We start from the raw sequence: 13,212 nt of genomic DNA, 5'->3' as shown, positions 1-13,212 counted from the left end.
ATCTAAAATCTTGTTTCCAAATTCACTCTAGGTTAAAAAGTTATTCGCAAACCCGCTTTGCTCGTAAATTTTGGTGTAAGTAACCAATCTGCGGTAGAAACAACAGTCGGTGATTTGGGTTGGCGCAACACAAATTGAGTTGTACAGTATTGTCAGAACACCCCCTCCCTGGTAAGTTATTACCTTCCAACTTTGTGATCACAACAAGACGCTCAATATTCCATTACAAGCGAAACAGAGCGAGACGCGCGTTCGAAACCTTAGGAAAACGCGCGACTTCCAAAAACTTCGATTTGTTTCCTGTCTTATTGGCATGATATAATTCACACGCACCGATGCGAAACATCAGAGGTTTCGCGCCGAACGTTATGAATCCGCACGCTAATGGAAACACCGATGATAGATTTTCGTTTTGTTGTTGTGACGACATAATGCTATGTCATAATCGAACATCGCGATTACGTCATTATTATATTTTTGCAGGTGGTGAGTGTAAAAAGGAAAAGATTGATAACACAATTTTTCTAAATGTTATTGCAAAAAACTTCTATGTCGAGTTTTCTTTGTTGCGTCACAATATAATAGCTCGCGTTCCGAAGTCAGTCACCGAGTCGTCGCGAAAAAACAATAAACTTTTTTCCGCAGACCGCGCAGTACAATGTTATCAGCGAAATCAGCAGACGAAGATTCGAATCTAAGGTCAAGATTCTGCAATTTGGGAAACCTGCAATTTATATTGTGAACACTTGCGATTCGCCTGGATCGTAAACACACCAAAATTGGATGTGACTTTAAGTTGTGTTTGTCCAGCTGTTGTTTGCGGTAAAATTACAGCTTGTTGTAATGGTGAAAAATTGCCATATTTTAACACTGGGTTATCGGAATCGTTTCTCCTTAAATTTTAACTCCTAGGCGTCAAGTTTGTACAGTACGCATTGCACATGTAAAGGCGTCTATTTTACTCAAAAACAGTCCTTGTAACTGAAAGAACTAAAGAACAAGAAACGTTTAGTCAAAACATAGAAACAAAACAGCTTGATCAAACACAAAAACGACAAAGTTCAAGACTACAATAGCAATTGTTGAAATGTGTGCAATATATTATATCCACTATAGCCCATACACAATTGAATTTTCAACGATATTCTTTTTTTCTCACCATGAAGTTACAATAGGTCACTCCTTTCCCGTACACGAAGCTACATTGGTCGTTTGCGTTGAAAACTTCGCCTGGTTCTTCACTGGGAAGATGCAGAACTCGTTGTGGTGGTTCATCCAACAAACATTGCCCGTTGCCGTTGCTGAAAGTGACAGATTTATATCAGTTAAGTAAAGATAAGTCAAATAGTTGTAAAATGTAACTATGTAAGCAATATTCAGTTGCCGCCGTAAAGACGATGTCTGTGAAAAACCTGTTTAAAATCATAACTAAAATGATTTTAAAATGTAATATGAAATATTTCAGGATATAATAGAGGACAATGAACAAAAACTGCCTTTAAAGTCGCGTAGAACATATAGGTATCTTGCAATTCGAATATTTCGATAAATATTGTCATTATCTGTAAAATACATGGATTAAAATAAAAAATTTCGTGTGAAAATGACAAATGGGTTTTCGATACACAATGCTTTTTACAAATATAATGTCTTGTCTGTTTCTTGTTTTCTAATCGGTAAATTTTGTAGCATGAAATAGAACAGGTTTAAAAAATCTTTTTTACTTGGCAAAAGTGCTAAGCCTGTGGACTTAGAATGAACAACAGATCTTGGATGGCGTCAGCAAGTCAATCAGTCAAGTTGTTGGCGGCGCTCGCTTATACTTAAGTTGCAACTCACTGAGGCTGTTTATTTACTTTACTCCGGCCATTCGGCACCACTTGCAGTGTGAGGAATGTGGCATGCAAAGAAAAACATGTCACGCATGCCTGGCTGTCAGCCGCCGTGACCCCTGCCACTGGCAACTACCTGCCACCAACGAAAATAAAACTTAAATCATCGCCTCGTTTGGGTTTTGCTCAATTTTCGATGCCCGGATCAAAAGGGTTGAGATTGATCGACATTGGCTGATGCCTGTGACTTTGATGTGACCTTTTTAGCACGTGGTGAAAGCCGGAGAAATCAGTCACAGTTTAAACGGCCATTTTAAGTGATTTAAAGCTTTGCAATGGAATGTGGCAGGTAAACATGAAACTTTTACACTATTTTCTTGCATTTTGCAGAAGATGAACATTACTCAGCAAAGAAGGTCAAGTACATAAATCCGGTCAAATATTCAACAACAATCGTGTTGAAATAAAACCCAAAATATACACAAATTGTCTTGACCCTAAAATTTGCTTAGGATTAAAGGATTTGTTCTCGCTGCAGAAAAGTTCCTTCCCGGCATCGAAAGCACGTGCTCTGGTGATAATCCCTAGTTGCCAGGCAACGCATTCCGGCTAAGCGGTCATGCGGAAACGGTTAAATAATCAGCAGAAGCAAAAGGAGATGAATGAAAGCTCATGGACTGATCAAAGGAAGGAATGTTAATCCCGGGGGTCTGCACCCCTCTTTTGCACCCCCTTTTGCATGCGTTTGAAGCACAGCTTGCAGTGTTGCCGAACTGCTGCATCAACTATGCTACAATTGCATTCAATTTGAAACAAAAATTTAACGTTTTTTTACTGTAGTTAAACAATACGTTGTTTTGTTAAAGTGACGTGAAGAACCGATGACGTCATTATTATGAGAATGGCGTAACCTCTTATCGCGCGCTACGTTAGCTTCGCGAAAACCACTGTACAGATGACGTAATTATTATGACAATGACGTAACCTTAAGACATTTGTGGACCGCGCCCTTAGTGAGGCAGACTCGAAAATATTCAGTTGTCACATAACATAACAATCGAATTGAACTTATTGGGTGAATTCATCAAAAGTTGTTGTCATGAATAAACTTTATTTACTGCCAAAATAGAGTTTAACCCAAAACAATCCTCAAAATAATGTGGAAGGAGTTTTATGAAAGCAGTCAAAACCAAATGAACGGTTAAGTGAGAATACAGAAGTTGCAAACTTACTCCAAGAAGCTTGTGATATATTTAGCGCTGCATTTCGACCACGACCAAGGATGAGCGTTATGATCCAATGTTGGTGACATCACGTTAAGCTCCACTGCACGCCCTCTAGCGTCCAAACACTTTTCATTGTTGTCATGTGGAGCGTTGAACCTAAATAAGTAATTTGCATCAAAATTCGGGTCTACATAATTTTCGTTTAAAGTCATTGAAAATCGCTTGAAAAACCTCCTAAGACAGCGGTTCTCAACCTTATTTACTCTGCGACCTCCTTTAGAGGTTTTCTAACACCACGCGACCTCTTTGCATACGCACACAAGAAGTTTAACTACCAGAGTGTGTTGATTGTGTTCATCACACATTTGCAATCTAACGTGGCTGCAATAGTTCGGCGTTTTGCTGTGCTCCAGAAAACCCTTAAATGGTGTTTGTGGCTCATTTTCACTAACCATTTCTCTATTTCATGTTTTTTTTATGTTAAGAAAAGCCAAAAACCGCAATTATACAAGTATACCATCGCAAATATTGTTGCGCTCGTTCTAAATCAAACGGTTGTGTGAGTTACTATGCTAAACAGAAGTCACAGGGAAAGTTTCTTTGATACGGATAAAATCATTCCGAGTTGGGTTGCGTTTTCGCGACCCCCTCAAAAGTGCTTGGCGACCCCCAGGTTGAGTAACACTGTCTTAAGATGTCCATTTAAAGAAAAGTTTTTAGTGAAGTAAAGTATTTAAAAATGTTTCTATCCAATGTGTTTTTGAGTTTAATAAGAAAGGGAAATACAAACAAATGCTTAGTTTGCAATAAAATAGTTAACACGGTATCGGAGTAAACGAAAACCAGCTTACACACTCAATGACCACATTTCACATTTTAAGTATGATCTCATAATACATCACATTGTCTCACCTCTGTGACGTCACATTGCACTTGACGTCACCATCATGCACCATGCCGAACCTGAAGTCGATCATGCGGTTAGAAATCATGCACGTGACAGTGGAAAACAAGTCATGCGCAACACTTACATGTTGTAGTTGTTATATGAAGGTTAGTTTATGTGACGAATATGCTATGTATGTTATTGTCTGTACTAAAAGCGGATTTACCAACGAGCGTCTTGTTGTAAATCGCCGGCATTTGTTACTGATGCACGTTTAGATTATTGGGTATGTCGAAGCCTTGCTAGTAAATATTGGATAAAGCAAAACTGATAACCTTATTGGAGGAAAGTTAGTTTAGAAACCCAAACTTTAGATGTTATGCTGCACCGTGACGTCATAGTCATGCATTATGACGACACAACGACTTACTCGTGTCCGATTTCGTGAGCGATTGTGAAAGCTGTGCTCAGTCCGTTGTCCTCGTTGATGGAACAGCTCCTCTTGAGGTCGCACATCGTCCCCAACTCTGCCAAACCTGTGATGCAAAAATATCAGGTTAGGTTTGACTTTGTTCTATTATCTATTAGGTACGTGACCAATTAGCTCTTTATACGACAAACTTTTTATGACCTGAAAAAAATGTGGTTGTCTATTCATGAAACTGACCAAAAGAAACAAACCGAGAAAGAAACCTTTCAGGTTTTTTTCCGCTAAAGGCTTACATTGAGACGTTTTTTAATCCAATTATCTCAAGATGTTCTAAATATAGGCTTTGGTGTACATTGTGTCAAGACAATGAGCAAAGGTTACTGAAGGTCAACTGCAAGAAGGCGCGAAAATCTTGAAATAAGGTCAAGTGTCTGTTTTGAGGCTAAATATCTTTTAGTTTATTTGGAAAAACAATTCGAGCAGATGCTAGGCTATCATAGTCATGTACTCGGCTTCAAAGACAAGTTTAACGTTGTTCAAAACGATATGGAGGGTTTAGTGGCCAACTTCTAGCAAACCAGAAGAAAAATCAGACAAAAAATGAGACAGAAATTTGACCTTTGGCCTTTTGCAATCGAGAACAAAAGAAAGAAGAAACTTGACGCGTCTCGTCACGTGTCAAATAACAATGCAAACCAACAATATAATGGAATTTTCTTTGTTCGCTGGTGGAAGGATTCGAACAATGACATTGTCCCGCTGTGGTAAGGAAGTATTAAACGGGTTAGACGGAGAAAATTTCAACTGTAAACCGTGAAGTGGACAAGCAAAGACGGAAATAGATTTTCACATTAAGTCTAAAAACCGCAAGCAACTAGTTGTCTTTCGGCAAGGAAGCCACGAAACACATATAAGCTTCACAGGTGCACAATGTATGGTTTCATTTCAAAAGTTTTTAACAACGTTAACCAAATATCATGATGCACAAAAATCATAAAAAGTTTTATTTCAAACTTGTAAAAATAAAATTCGTGACGTTAGGACAAAAGCGAAAACTCGATCATTTTATCCAGTATTCACGAGTCGCTAACTGGCATCGTGACATCATAAAGCGACAGATCATGTTGACAAAGGATTAGGTTAAAGCTGGGGTTGAAAGCTGACCCCCAAATCACCCCCAAGCGATGTTTGGTCGACTGAAACTGGGGCGCGCAAATCTAATTTATCACCCAGTTTAGTCTGCTGGAGTTGACAGCAATAACAGGCAAATCAAATTTGCAGCTGCATAACCGCTTCAGTGCAAAAACCTAATGTTAAATAACGGAAGCCGTTTTGAGGTCAGTATTAACAGTTTTTAAAGTCAGAATTGTATGCTTTCCATTCGAAGTCAAGACGTATAATAATAGGCTATGCAGTGAAGTGAAAGAGTTTTAACAAAAAAATGATGAAGCTCAAAACTTAGTTCCAGACAAATTGGTTTGTTGAACATCCCGAAACATTGAAGCGAAAAAAAAAAAGATAAAAGGCTGCACAGAGGCTATTACCCGTCATCAGTGACCTTGTAAAATGCTGAAGGTCAAATTGTATCATAACAGTCTATTAGCAATTACCTGTGATGAAGTCAGTGATGTAATATTTTTAGCAAATACTAGTTACCGGACTTTTTGTACTTTTAACCAACTAAAGTAAGTATTTCGTAATTTCGTGGTAATTTAGAAGACGTTTAACCTTATTCGGATTGTAAATGAATGTTGATTGTTACGTCAAATTATCGAACGAAGTGATTATAGTGCCATTGTTAGCTCACAACGACTTTGAAGACAGCCAAATTAGCGTTTCCCAGTAAACACGAGACAGGAAAACAATTCGAGAAGCAAACATAAACTTAGCGGCGCTCGCTTTCCACTAATACAGGCATCGCCGCTTCGCCAAAACGTCACAATTGAGTTCAGACAACGCACAATTTCCTGTATGTGACGTCACAACCAACCATTGTTGTGTGATAATTAGAAACCGACAACACCGGGCGTCCTGTCGCGATTTGACCTTGCACACCTTTGAAGGTGAACGAAACCCGCCAATTCGGACGGACACATCTCTTATTCTCACACGGTTTGAAACGAACTAGAATTAAAAAATAGAATTTGCAAAAACAAGAAGTGCTTCAAAATTCTTAAGCGCCGGTTTTGCTTTGAAAGCACTTGTCAGAAATATTTTGATCGAAATTTGAACAAACTTACCTAAAGTGTCGCATGCTGTGCTTGACCGACAAATGTCTTGTCTGAAAATACAAAAATCAATGTCAATATGTGAGTTGTAGAAATGGGGAAATCTAATTGCAAAGTTTTCTGTCGGATGAAATTCTGGAGACTGAAAACGGATATATGTAAATATGATTTCTATGGACCTTGATTATTGTTTATAAATCTAATTTCAAGGTTCGCTAGATTTACAAGGAAGCTTATAATTTTACCAAAACACGCTAAATTTAATCAACATCTTAATTAATTCTTTGTTGCATCTAATCATAAATGTCACCGAAATATTTATATTTACGCCACTGGATGCGCCAAAGAGACTTTTGACCTCGGCTGTAATTTTTGCGTCAACATTGTAAATCGTGACGTCGGATTCCACAATAAAGGTTGCCATAGTAACGAAACAGCGAGGGGCTGGACATGGGCGTGACATCACAAACATTGCTTTGCGACGTCACAATTATTCGAACGTGTTCCGTCACAGATAGAGTGGATTGTTTGCTCACAATAAACAGAAGCAAGTTGCTTATTTCAAGAATGTTTGCAGTGAAATTGTGGTGAAGGGTTTAAATTGTCGAAGGCTCTTCATATTCGGAAAATTATTTTTGACTTAACAGTCTTAGTTTGCTGGGTTGGCTCAACGTGGTCGTTGTATTAAACTACATTTTTGAAATGCTGATTGCTTTTACATCGCGTTATTTCGAAGCATTGTGCTTCGTTTTAGTGGTGTAGTTCGGAAATAAGGAAGAAATCAAGAAAAAAACTCGTTTTTAAGACATACACTTAAATATCTTGGAACACTATGTATATATTGTCATACAATATTTTCCAAAACCTGTCGAATATAGGACTTAGTCGTCTGCAAAATATGTAACAACTTGAAGTATTGACGGTGTTGTACCCCAAATCGAGGTTTTACAGAAACAAACCGGTTGTAACACAAACTATAAAAATAAATATCAAGATCCCTAATGTAAAGATCGGGTAAAAATGTCTTGAACTCGAGATAAAATCAAAGACTCGACTTTCTATATTGTTTTTCTGCGGCGATTCGCTCCGAAGATTAAAGTAATGATAAATTTTTATCTTAACTCATCTGACATTCGAAACAATGGCGCGTTTCTATAGAACAAAGCATTGTTTACGTAACAAGGCAAATTAAGTTGCGCGCGACCTACAAATTCGACTTTCTCATAACTTTAGGAATGTTCAATAATAGGGGTTTAAACCCATTGTCGGATCGAGGCTTATCGCGGTTATTTCGTCGGGTATTTGAATTCCTGTCGGATATTTTTACGATGCAAATGGGAAGTTGTAAAAAATACAGGTGTAAACACTGTTGTGGTAGATGCCTTTATCATTTCGTTGTTTTCTAGTCGTAAATCAAACGTGTTAACATACTTCTGGTAACTGGTTTTACTGTCATAAATTTATGTTTGCAGAAATAACGAGGTAAACACTTTTATGGCAATCAGCCATCGTGTTTCTTATGTTGTTGTTTTACAAATGTCACTGATTTCGCAACAAATTGATTTGTACACTATCCTATGCTTGTCTACATGGGTAAGATAGTGAACAAAATGTTAATGCTACAACGGTTGCTTTACTAATGTTAAAACGGTACTACTTGCATAAAGGAGTATTGTTACAGTATATAACTTAGAAATGAACGATAAACCGAAGGCAAAAAGTGGAAATACATAGCAGAAACAGGCTTCAAATATTCCGGCATTAAAACTCAAAACTGAGTGCGTTGGACCCGGTAAAATTCTACGAGAAACAACTGGGACGGGATGCCGCAAAACCGTGCAGTTATGTCAGGTTTAACTGACGATCAAATGATTATGTTACCAGGCACGAGGGGTTGGGATTAGGGCGCTTAAAACGATACTTTAAACTCCCTTTTACTTAAGATTACCCCACGCGCGATAATTGGAAGGTCCACAAAGGTTGAGGCGTCCCATTCAAACTTTCTCCATAAGCGATAAATAGCGAAAACAAATTCTTTAGGAAAAGTCAATGATCAGTTTTCTAAAGCATTTCCTCTAATAATTGACCTGTTTACCGGCGTGAAGTTGCCTATAACCAGCATAAATCTCGTACAAACTACAATATTTGATTTAAGGTATATACTCTGTCGGTTATTGTTAAGTTAAATATTAGGTATAAAACAGTTTAAAATAGTCTTAAACAAACAGCAAGTAACAGGTATCTTGAGCAACTTAACAGTCGCAATGCGTACTTCTTTCGGCACTGTGAAAGTTTGTTTAACACCGAATATGCAAAGTAATAATAAAATCCCTGGGATCAACACAACGCGACAAGCGAAAGACGACACAAATCCCAACGCGACCACAACAATACGCCTCACAGCCCGCAGAAAACCAACGACCCTCCGTTCGGCCTATCTAGCGGCGAATCAAACAGGTTTCAAGAGTCGATATTGATCTATTGAGGGAATACAAGTGAAATCTTGATCCCAGTTTGGCTTGTTCAACGCGGTATTGCCCTGTTCGTATTCATATAATGTCAACAAATTGGCTGAATGGCAACACGGGTTCACTACTGCTTAATCCATCGTATGTTTACACAGTAACATATGAGACTTTATTCATTTGGCAAGGTAACACAATCGGGCAATGTATTGGGTACGTACGGCGCAGTGTTCAAGTGTACCATATTAATTTTGCTATTAAGGTACGCCATGTTTTATTTGGATTCGCAAATTGAATGACTCAATGCATTTGTTGTAACACATTTGATGAAGTTTTTTTTTCTTCAAGATAATCTACACCAGTGCTTCTCCATTGATTTATCAAGTTAAGCAAACAATTCATTAGATGGTTTGCAAAGATAATTTTCATTAAACCTGATGTATGCAAGTATTTTATGCAGAACAATTCCGCTTGTTCTGCGACACAAAACTTCAATTTCGTGCGAATGTTCGATTTCATTTGTGACGTCATAATAGGTGGTACGCGCGCGCGCCGGTGAACACGAAAACGCTTTTTGTTTCGATGTGGAACGCGACGAACGCGACGCCTCGGTGATAAATTAGATTAATAACATGACGTTGAACATGAAATTGGACGTGAGCAAAGAAAGGCGACTTCAAAGTAATTTTAATCCCACACCCGAGAAAATCTCATTTATGGTGTCGCACTTGAGTAAGTGATCCTATGTACAATTTGATGTGAGTTTAATATATCTTGACATCATATTGGCACCAATTTCACACCGTATTATATTATTCTTGCAGTATTGCTTATATTTTTGCAGACCTTTACTACAACGGCTGGTTTGATTGTCGTTAGTATCTTACATCCATTATATTACTTCATCATTACAAATACGTTCTAATCCATTGTTAATGGCAATCTCATGTAACAATCTAGAAGTTTCTTAAAATAGGTTTAAATTTCCATTTGTAATGTTTTAAAACCGTTCGTAATCGCGAAGCAATTGAATTCTAAAGTTAGCAAAACGAGATAAAACAAATTTAAGTTTTATTTGTAACTGATATTACAAATTAAAGGAGGGTGGGATTATTATAATTATTTCCATCTGTTCGACAATTTTACTGATGAAGCCATTAATTTGAATAACAACCGGGTTCAATTTATCCAAATTAGGTTGTCAGATTTTTTTCACACGATGTTGTAATAGCGCTAAGTTTATGACCAATTAATATGGTGATTGACCTTAACTACCACGTAAACAGTTTTGTCAAGTTATGATCCGTTTTTATCAAAATAATATATTAGGACCAGGTTTAGATTTAAACAATTGATTTACTTCTGGGTAGGAGTTTAATACAAGACTACTAATTTAGAATGTTGATAAAATACAACTAGTTTTTTGCCTTTGTCCCAAAGCACTTTTTTATCCATAACAAAGCTAAACATTTTGCAAAACTATTGTTGAACCGTATGAACGCGTAAGATGCAGTTGCGTAAAAATATTCTCACATAAATTATTACAAATCTGTTCTGATCCAAGTAGTTTTTTACTCTCAACATCCGTTACTGTTCAAAACAATTAATTCAAATATCTCACCCCGTGATGAGGACCGAGGTATCGTGGTGGTCTGGACGCGAATCATCCGGGTCGTTTTGGTTGTATTGCCACTCACAGAAGTTCCTCAAGCAAATGTGAGCGTTGCGCGCCACCTTGGGGCCGTTCTGTTGAAACAAAACATTAAGATTAATGTCAAAAACGACTGGTAACAAAAATGCTAAATTTGCATAGCTAAGGTAAAAAGTGTCTTGAAGTAATGAAAGTCCACGAGAAAGTTACTTAATGATGAAAATAACAGCCCAAATAGAAGTAAAAAGCGACATGCTTTATATTTCAATAGCTTCGGCAAATGCTCATGCTATCATCAGTGATACGTCATTTTCACCATTAAACTTATGAACTGATCTGTATATCGTGTTCCAAATTTTACTTGTTATATCATTCAGAAAGACAGACTACACACAGAATTGAAAGTAACTTGAGTCAAAAACTACCCAAGATCTTAAATCTGCAGTACTGATTACATTTCCAAAAAATACTAACTTTACACAAGCTCTTTAGTAATTTTGTTTTGGATCAAGTTATGATATAATTCTCAGGTAAAACACATTTCAAAGAATGACTAAAGCATACGAATGTTGTTTAATTTATTTCAAATCTATTTGGGCATTACAACAAATCCACATCGTTGCAAAACCTCTAATTAATTTGTCCCAAGATGTTTTCATGTTTTTAAAGCAGTTTTTTCTCCATTAGTTAAACGCTATTAATTTTTTAAACGGCAATCAAGAACCATGCTGAAAAGGACCCTGAAGGCAACCCGGGAATTGAACCATTAACCTCGCGGCAATGTGGCAGATCACCAAAACGGCCGCAATAAACCAAATTGATTTGCAATTATGAAACAAAATCGTTTTCCTTGTAACAAGTTGGAGATGACAATAATATCCCAATCCAGCTTGTAAATCAACATAATTACAGAAGGAAGTGTTTCATGTTACAAGAGCAATTATTGTTGATAACTATTAACTAATCCGGCCGTTTTAGGCATAATTTATCAGTCAGTAAGTACATGAAATCAAAACACGTTGTTGTTTTGTTGCTTATTTTCTCTTTTAATCCGCTTTGTTGTGTCACAAACGGTACCTTACAGGGTTGGGATGAAAAAAAGGAAAATATGCTTTTAGTTTAAGGCGAACAATCAAACTTTAGCGCATTTGTAATCGAATTTCTGCCTTTTGCTCCAACGAGATATACAGGCAAATAGATGCCGTTCCAAAGATTGGATTCAAAGTACGCTTTGCTAATTTTAGAACATGAAACATAACGGCCTCAAACCTTATTTTTTATGTATATTTTTCATAGAAATAATTGCTTCAAATATGAACAGGTTTTTCCTCAAATTTTTTGCAAATTATTTTTCAGCCACTTGAAGTTTGAATTTTTAACATCACAATGGGCAGTGTTGCGTGAGAAGAGATTTAAGGAATGTCGCGTTACTGTGACATCACAATGCTCATGTGAATGGCGATGTTCGGTAATTCTCATGACATGCCTCGCTAATTCCATTGTGAAGTGATAAGAGCAATTCAAATAAAATTGCGTGATTTTTTTTAATCTGGAACTATAATGTTTTTCACAAACAGCATTGTGACGACATAAGGCATCACGTATGCGGGATTGATGACGAAACAATCACTTTGTTCGAATAATCTACAGGGTGGCGCTTTAGTCTCTGTTTAATGTTTGCAGACCGGATTTAACAAAATCCCATCAAACAAAGCCAAGCACTGAGGTTTAAAAGATTTATTGGGATTTTATTTCAAGTTTTGTTATTCGCATTCTGGCTTAGGGTTCTCACGCTATAATGCGTTTGTTTAAATTTCGAACGAAGCGTTTATCTGAAGTGGGCGAGTGGGGGTCGTTTAAAGGGGGTTGGGGACAGTTGAAATGCAACTTATTGTTTTTAAACTACTGTTGCCTGCAAATTAAATTTATGTTAAAACGTAGCATACAAATTCGTCACAAGTGATTCAGGTTGTTCGTCAAACTACTGAATATTTGCTTTTGAGCTAAACCCTAATTAACTGATTCGATACATCACTAATCTTTACTGCCCATGTTTGTCAGACATGTGACCCACATGCTAATTTTATCAACCATCGAACACGATACAGAGTAAACCAAATGTGGTTTAGTATTGAGTTGAACTTATTTCAACATTTCCCTGTTATTTTTGACATTGCAGGTTTAATATACAGAAGATTCAACAAATTTACTTGATTTCTTGCCCCATACTTTGACATTAACCGGTATTTGCATCAAGAGTTATAAAAACAGGGGGTTGTTTCGACCCCCCAACAAGAAAAATCACGTCATACTTTGTTTACGGTTGTTTATAATCTGGTGTTTGTCACCTAGTGTTGTCACAAATCTGTGTTTTGGGCGACAAAGTTGGTGGTTGGATGACTAAGTTAAACAATGTTCTTGTGTGGTCTGCTTTCACAAAGGGAAGTCTTTTTGTAAACATTGGAATTGGATTAAACTCATACACAAAGGTCAA

At 37.2% G+C, this 13,212-nt stretch overlaps 1 protein-coding gene across 3 annotated transcripts in view; it reads right to left on the bottom strand.

Annotated features, from left to right (window-relative positions):
- Nucleotides 1-13,212, bottom strand: part of LOC145227584 (A disintegrin and metalloproteinase with thrombospondin motifs 9-like) — a 50,677-nt gene that overhangs the window by 18,505 nt on the left and 18,960 nt on the right. For 2 of the 3 annotated variants that reach the window (XR_013859930.1, XM_080092447.1), the window contains exons 6-11: nucleotides 10,689-10,813; nucleotides 6,615-6,655; nucleotides 4,375-4,480; nucleotides 3,971-4,021; nucleotides 3,065-3,214; nucleotides 1,160-1,301 (exon numbers count right to left, since the gene is read on the bottom strand). Coding sequence is in view for 2 of the 3 variants with exons in the window: in XM_080092447.1 (XP_079948573.1) it covers nucleotides 1,160-1,301; nucleotides 3,065-3,214; nucleotides 3,971-4,021; nucleotides 4,375-4,480; nucleotides 6,615-6,655; nucleotides 10,689-10,813 (615 nt within the window). In the remaining variant the exon portion in view is untranslated. The remainder of the gene's footprint in view (nucleotides 1-1,159; nucleotides 1,302-3,064; nucleotides 3,215-3,970; nucleotides 4,022-4,374; nucleotides 4,481-6,614; nucleotides 6,656-10,688; nucleotides 10,814-13,212) is intronic. The other variant, XM_080092448.1, reaches the window with a different exon arrangement.

Source organism: Phallusia mammillata, chromosome 5, assembly GCF_965637545.1.
Source record: "Phallusia mammillata chromosome 5, kaPhaMamm4.hap1.1, whole genome shotgun sequence".
Taxonomy (NCBI): domain Eukaryota; kingdom Metazoa; phylum Chordata; class Ascidiacea; order Phlebobranchia; family Ascidiidae; genus Phallusia; species Phallusia mammillata.
Note: the sequence above shows the minus strand (reverse complement) of the source record. Positions and strands in the feature narration are given on the sequence as shown.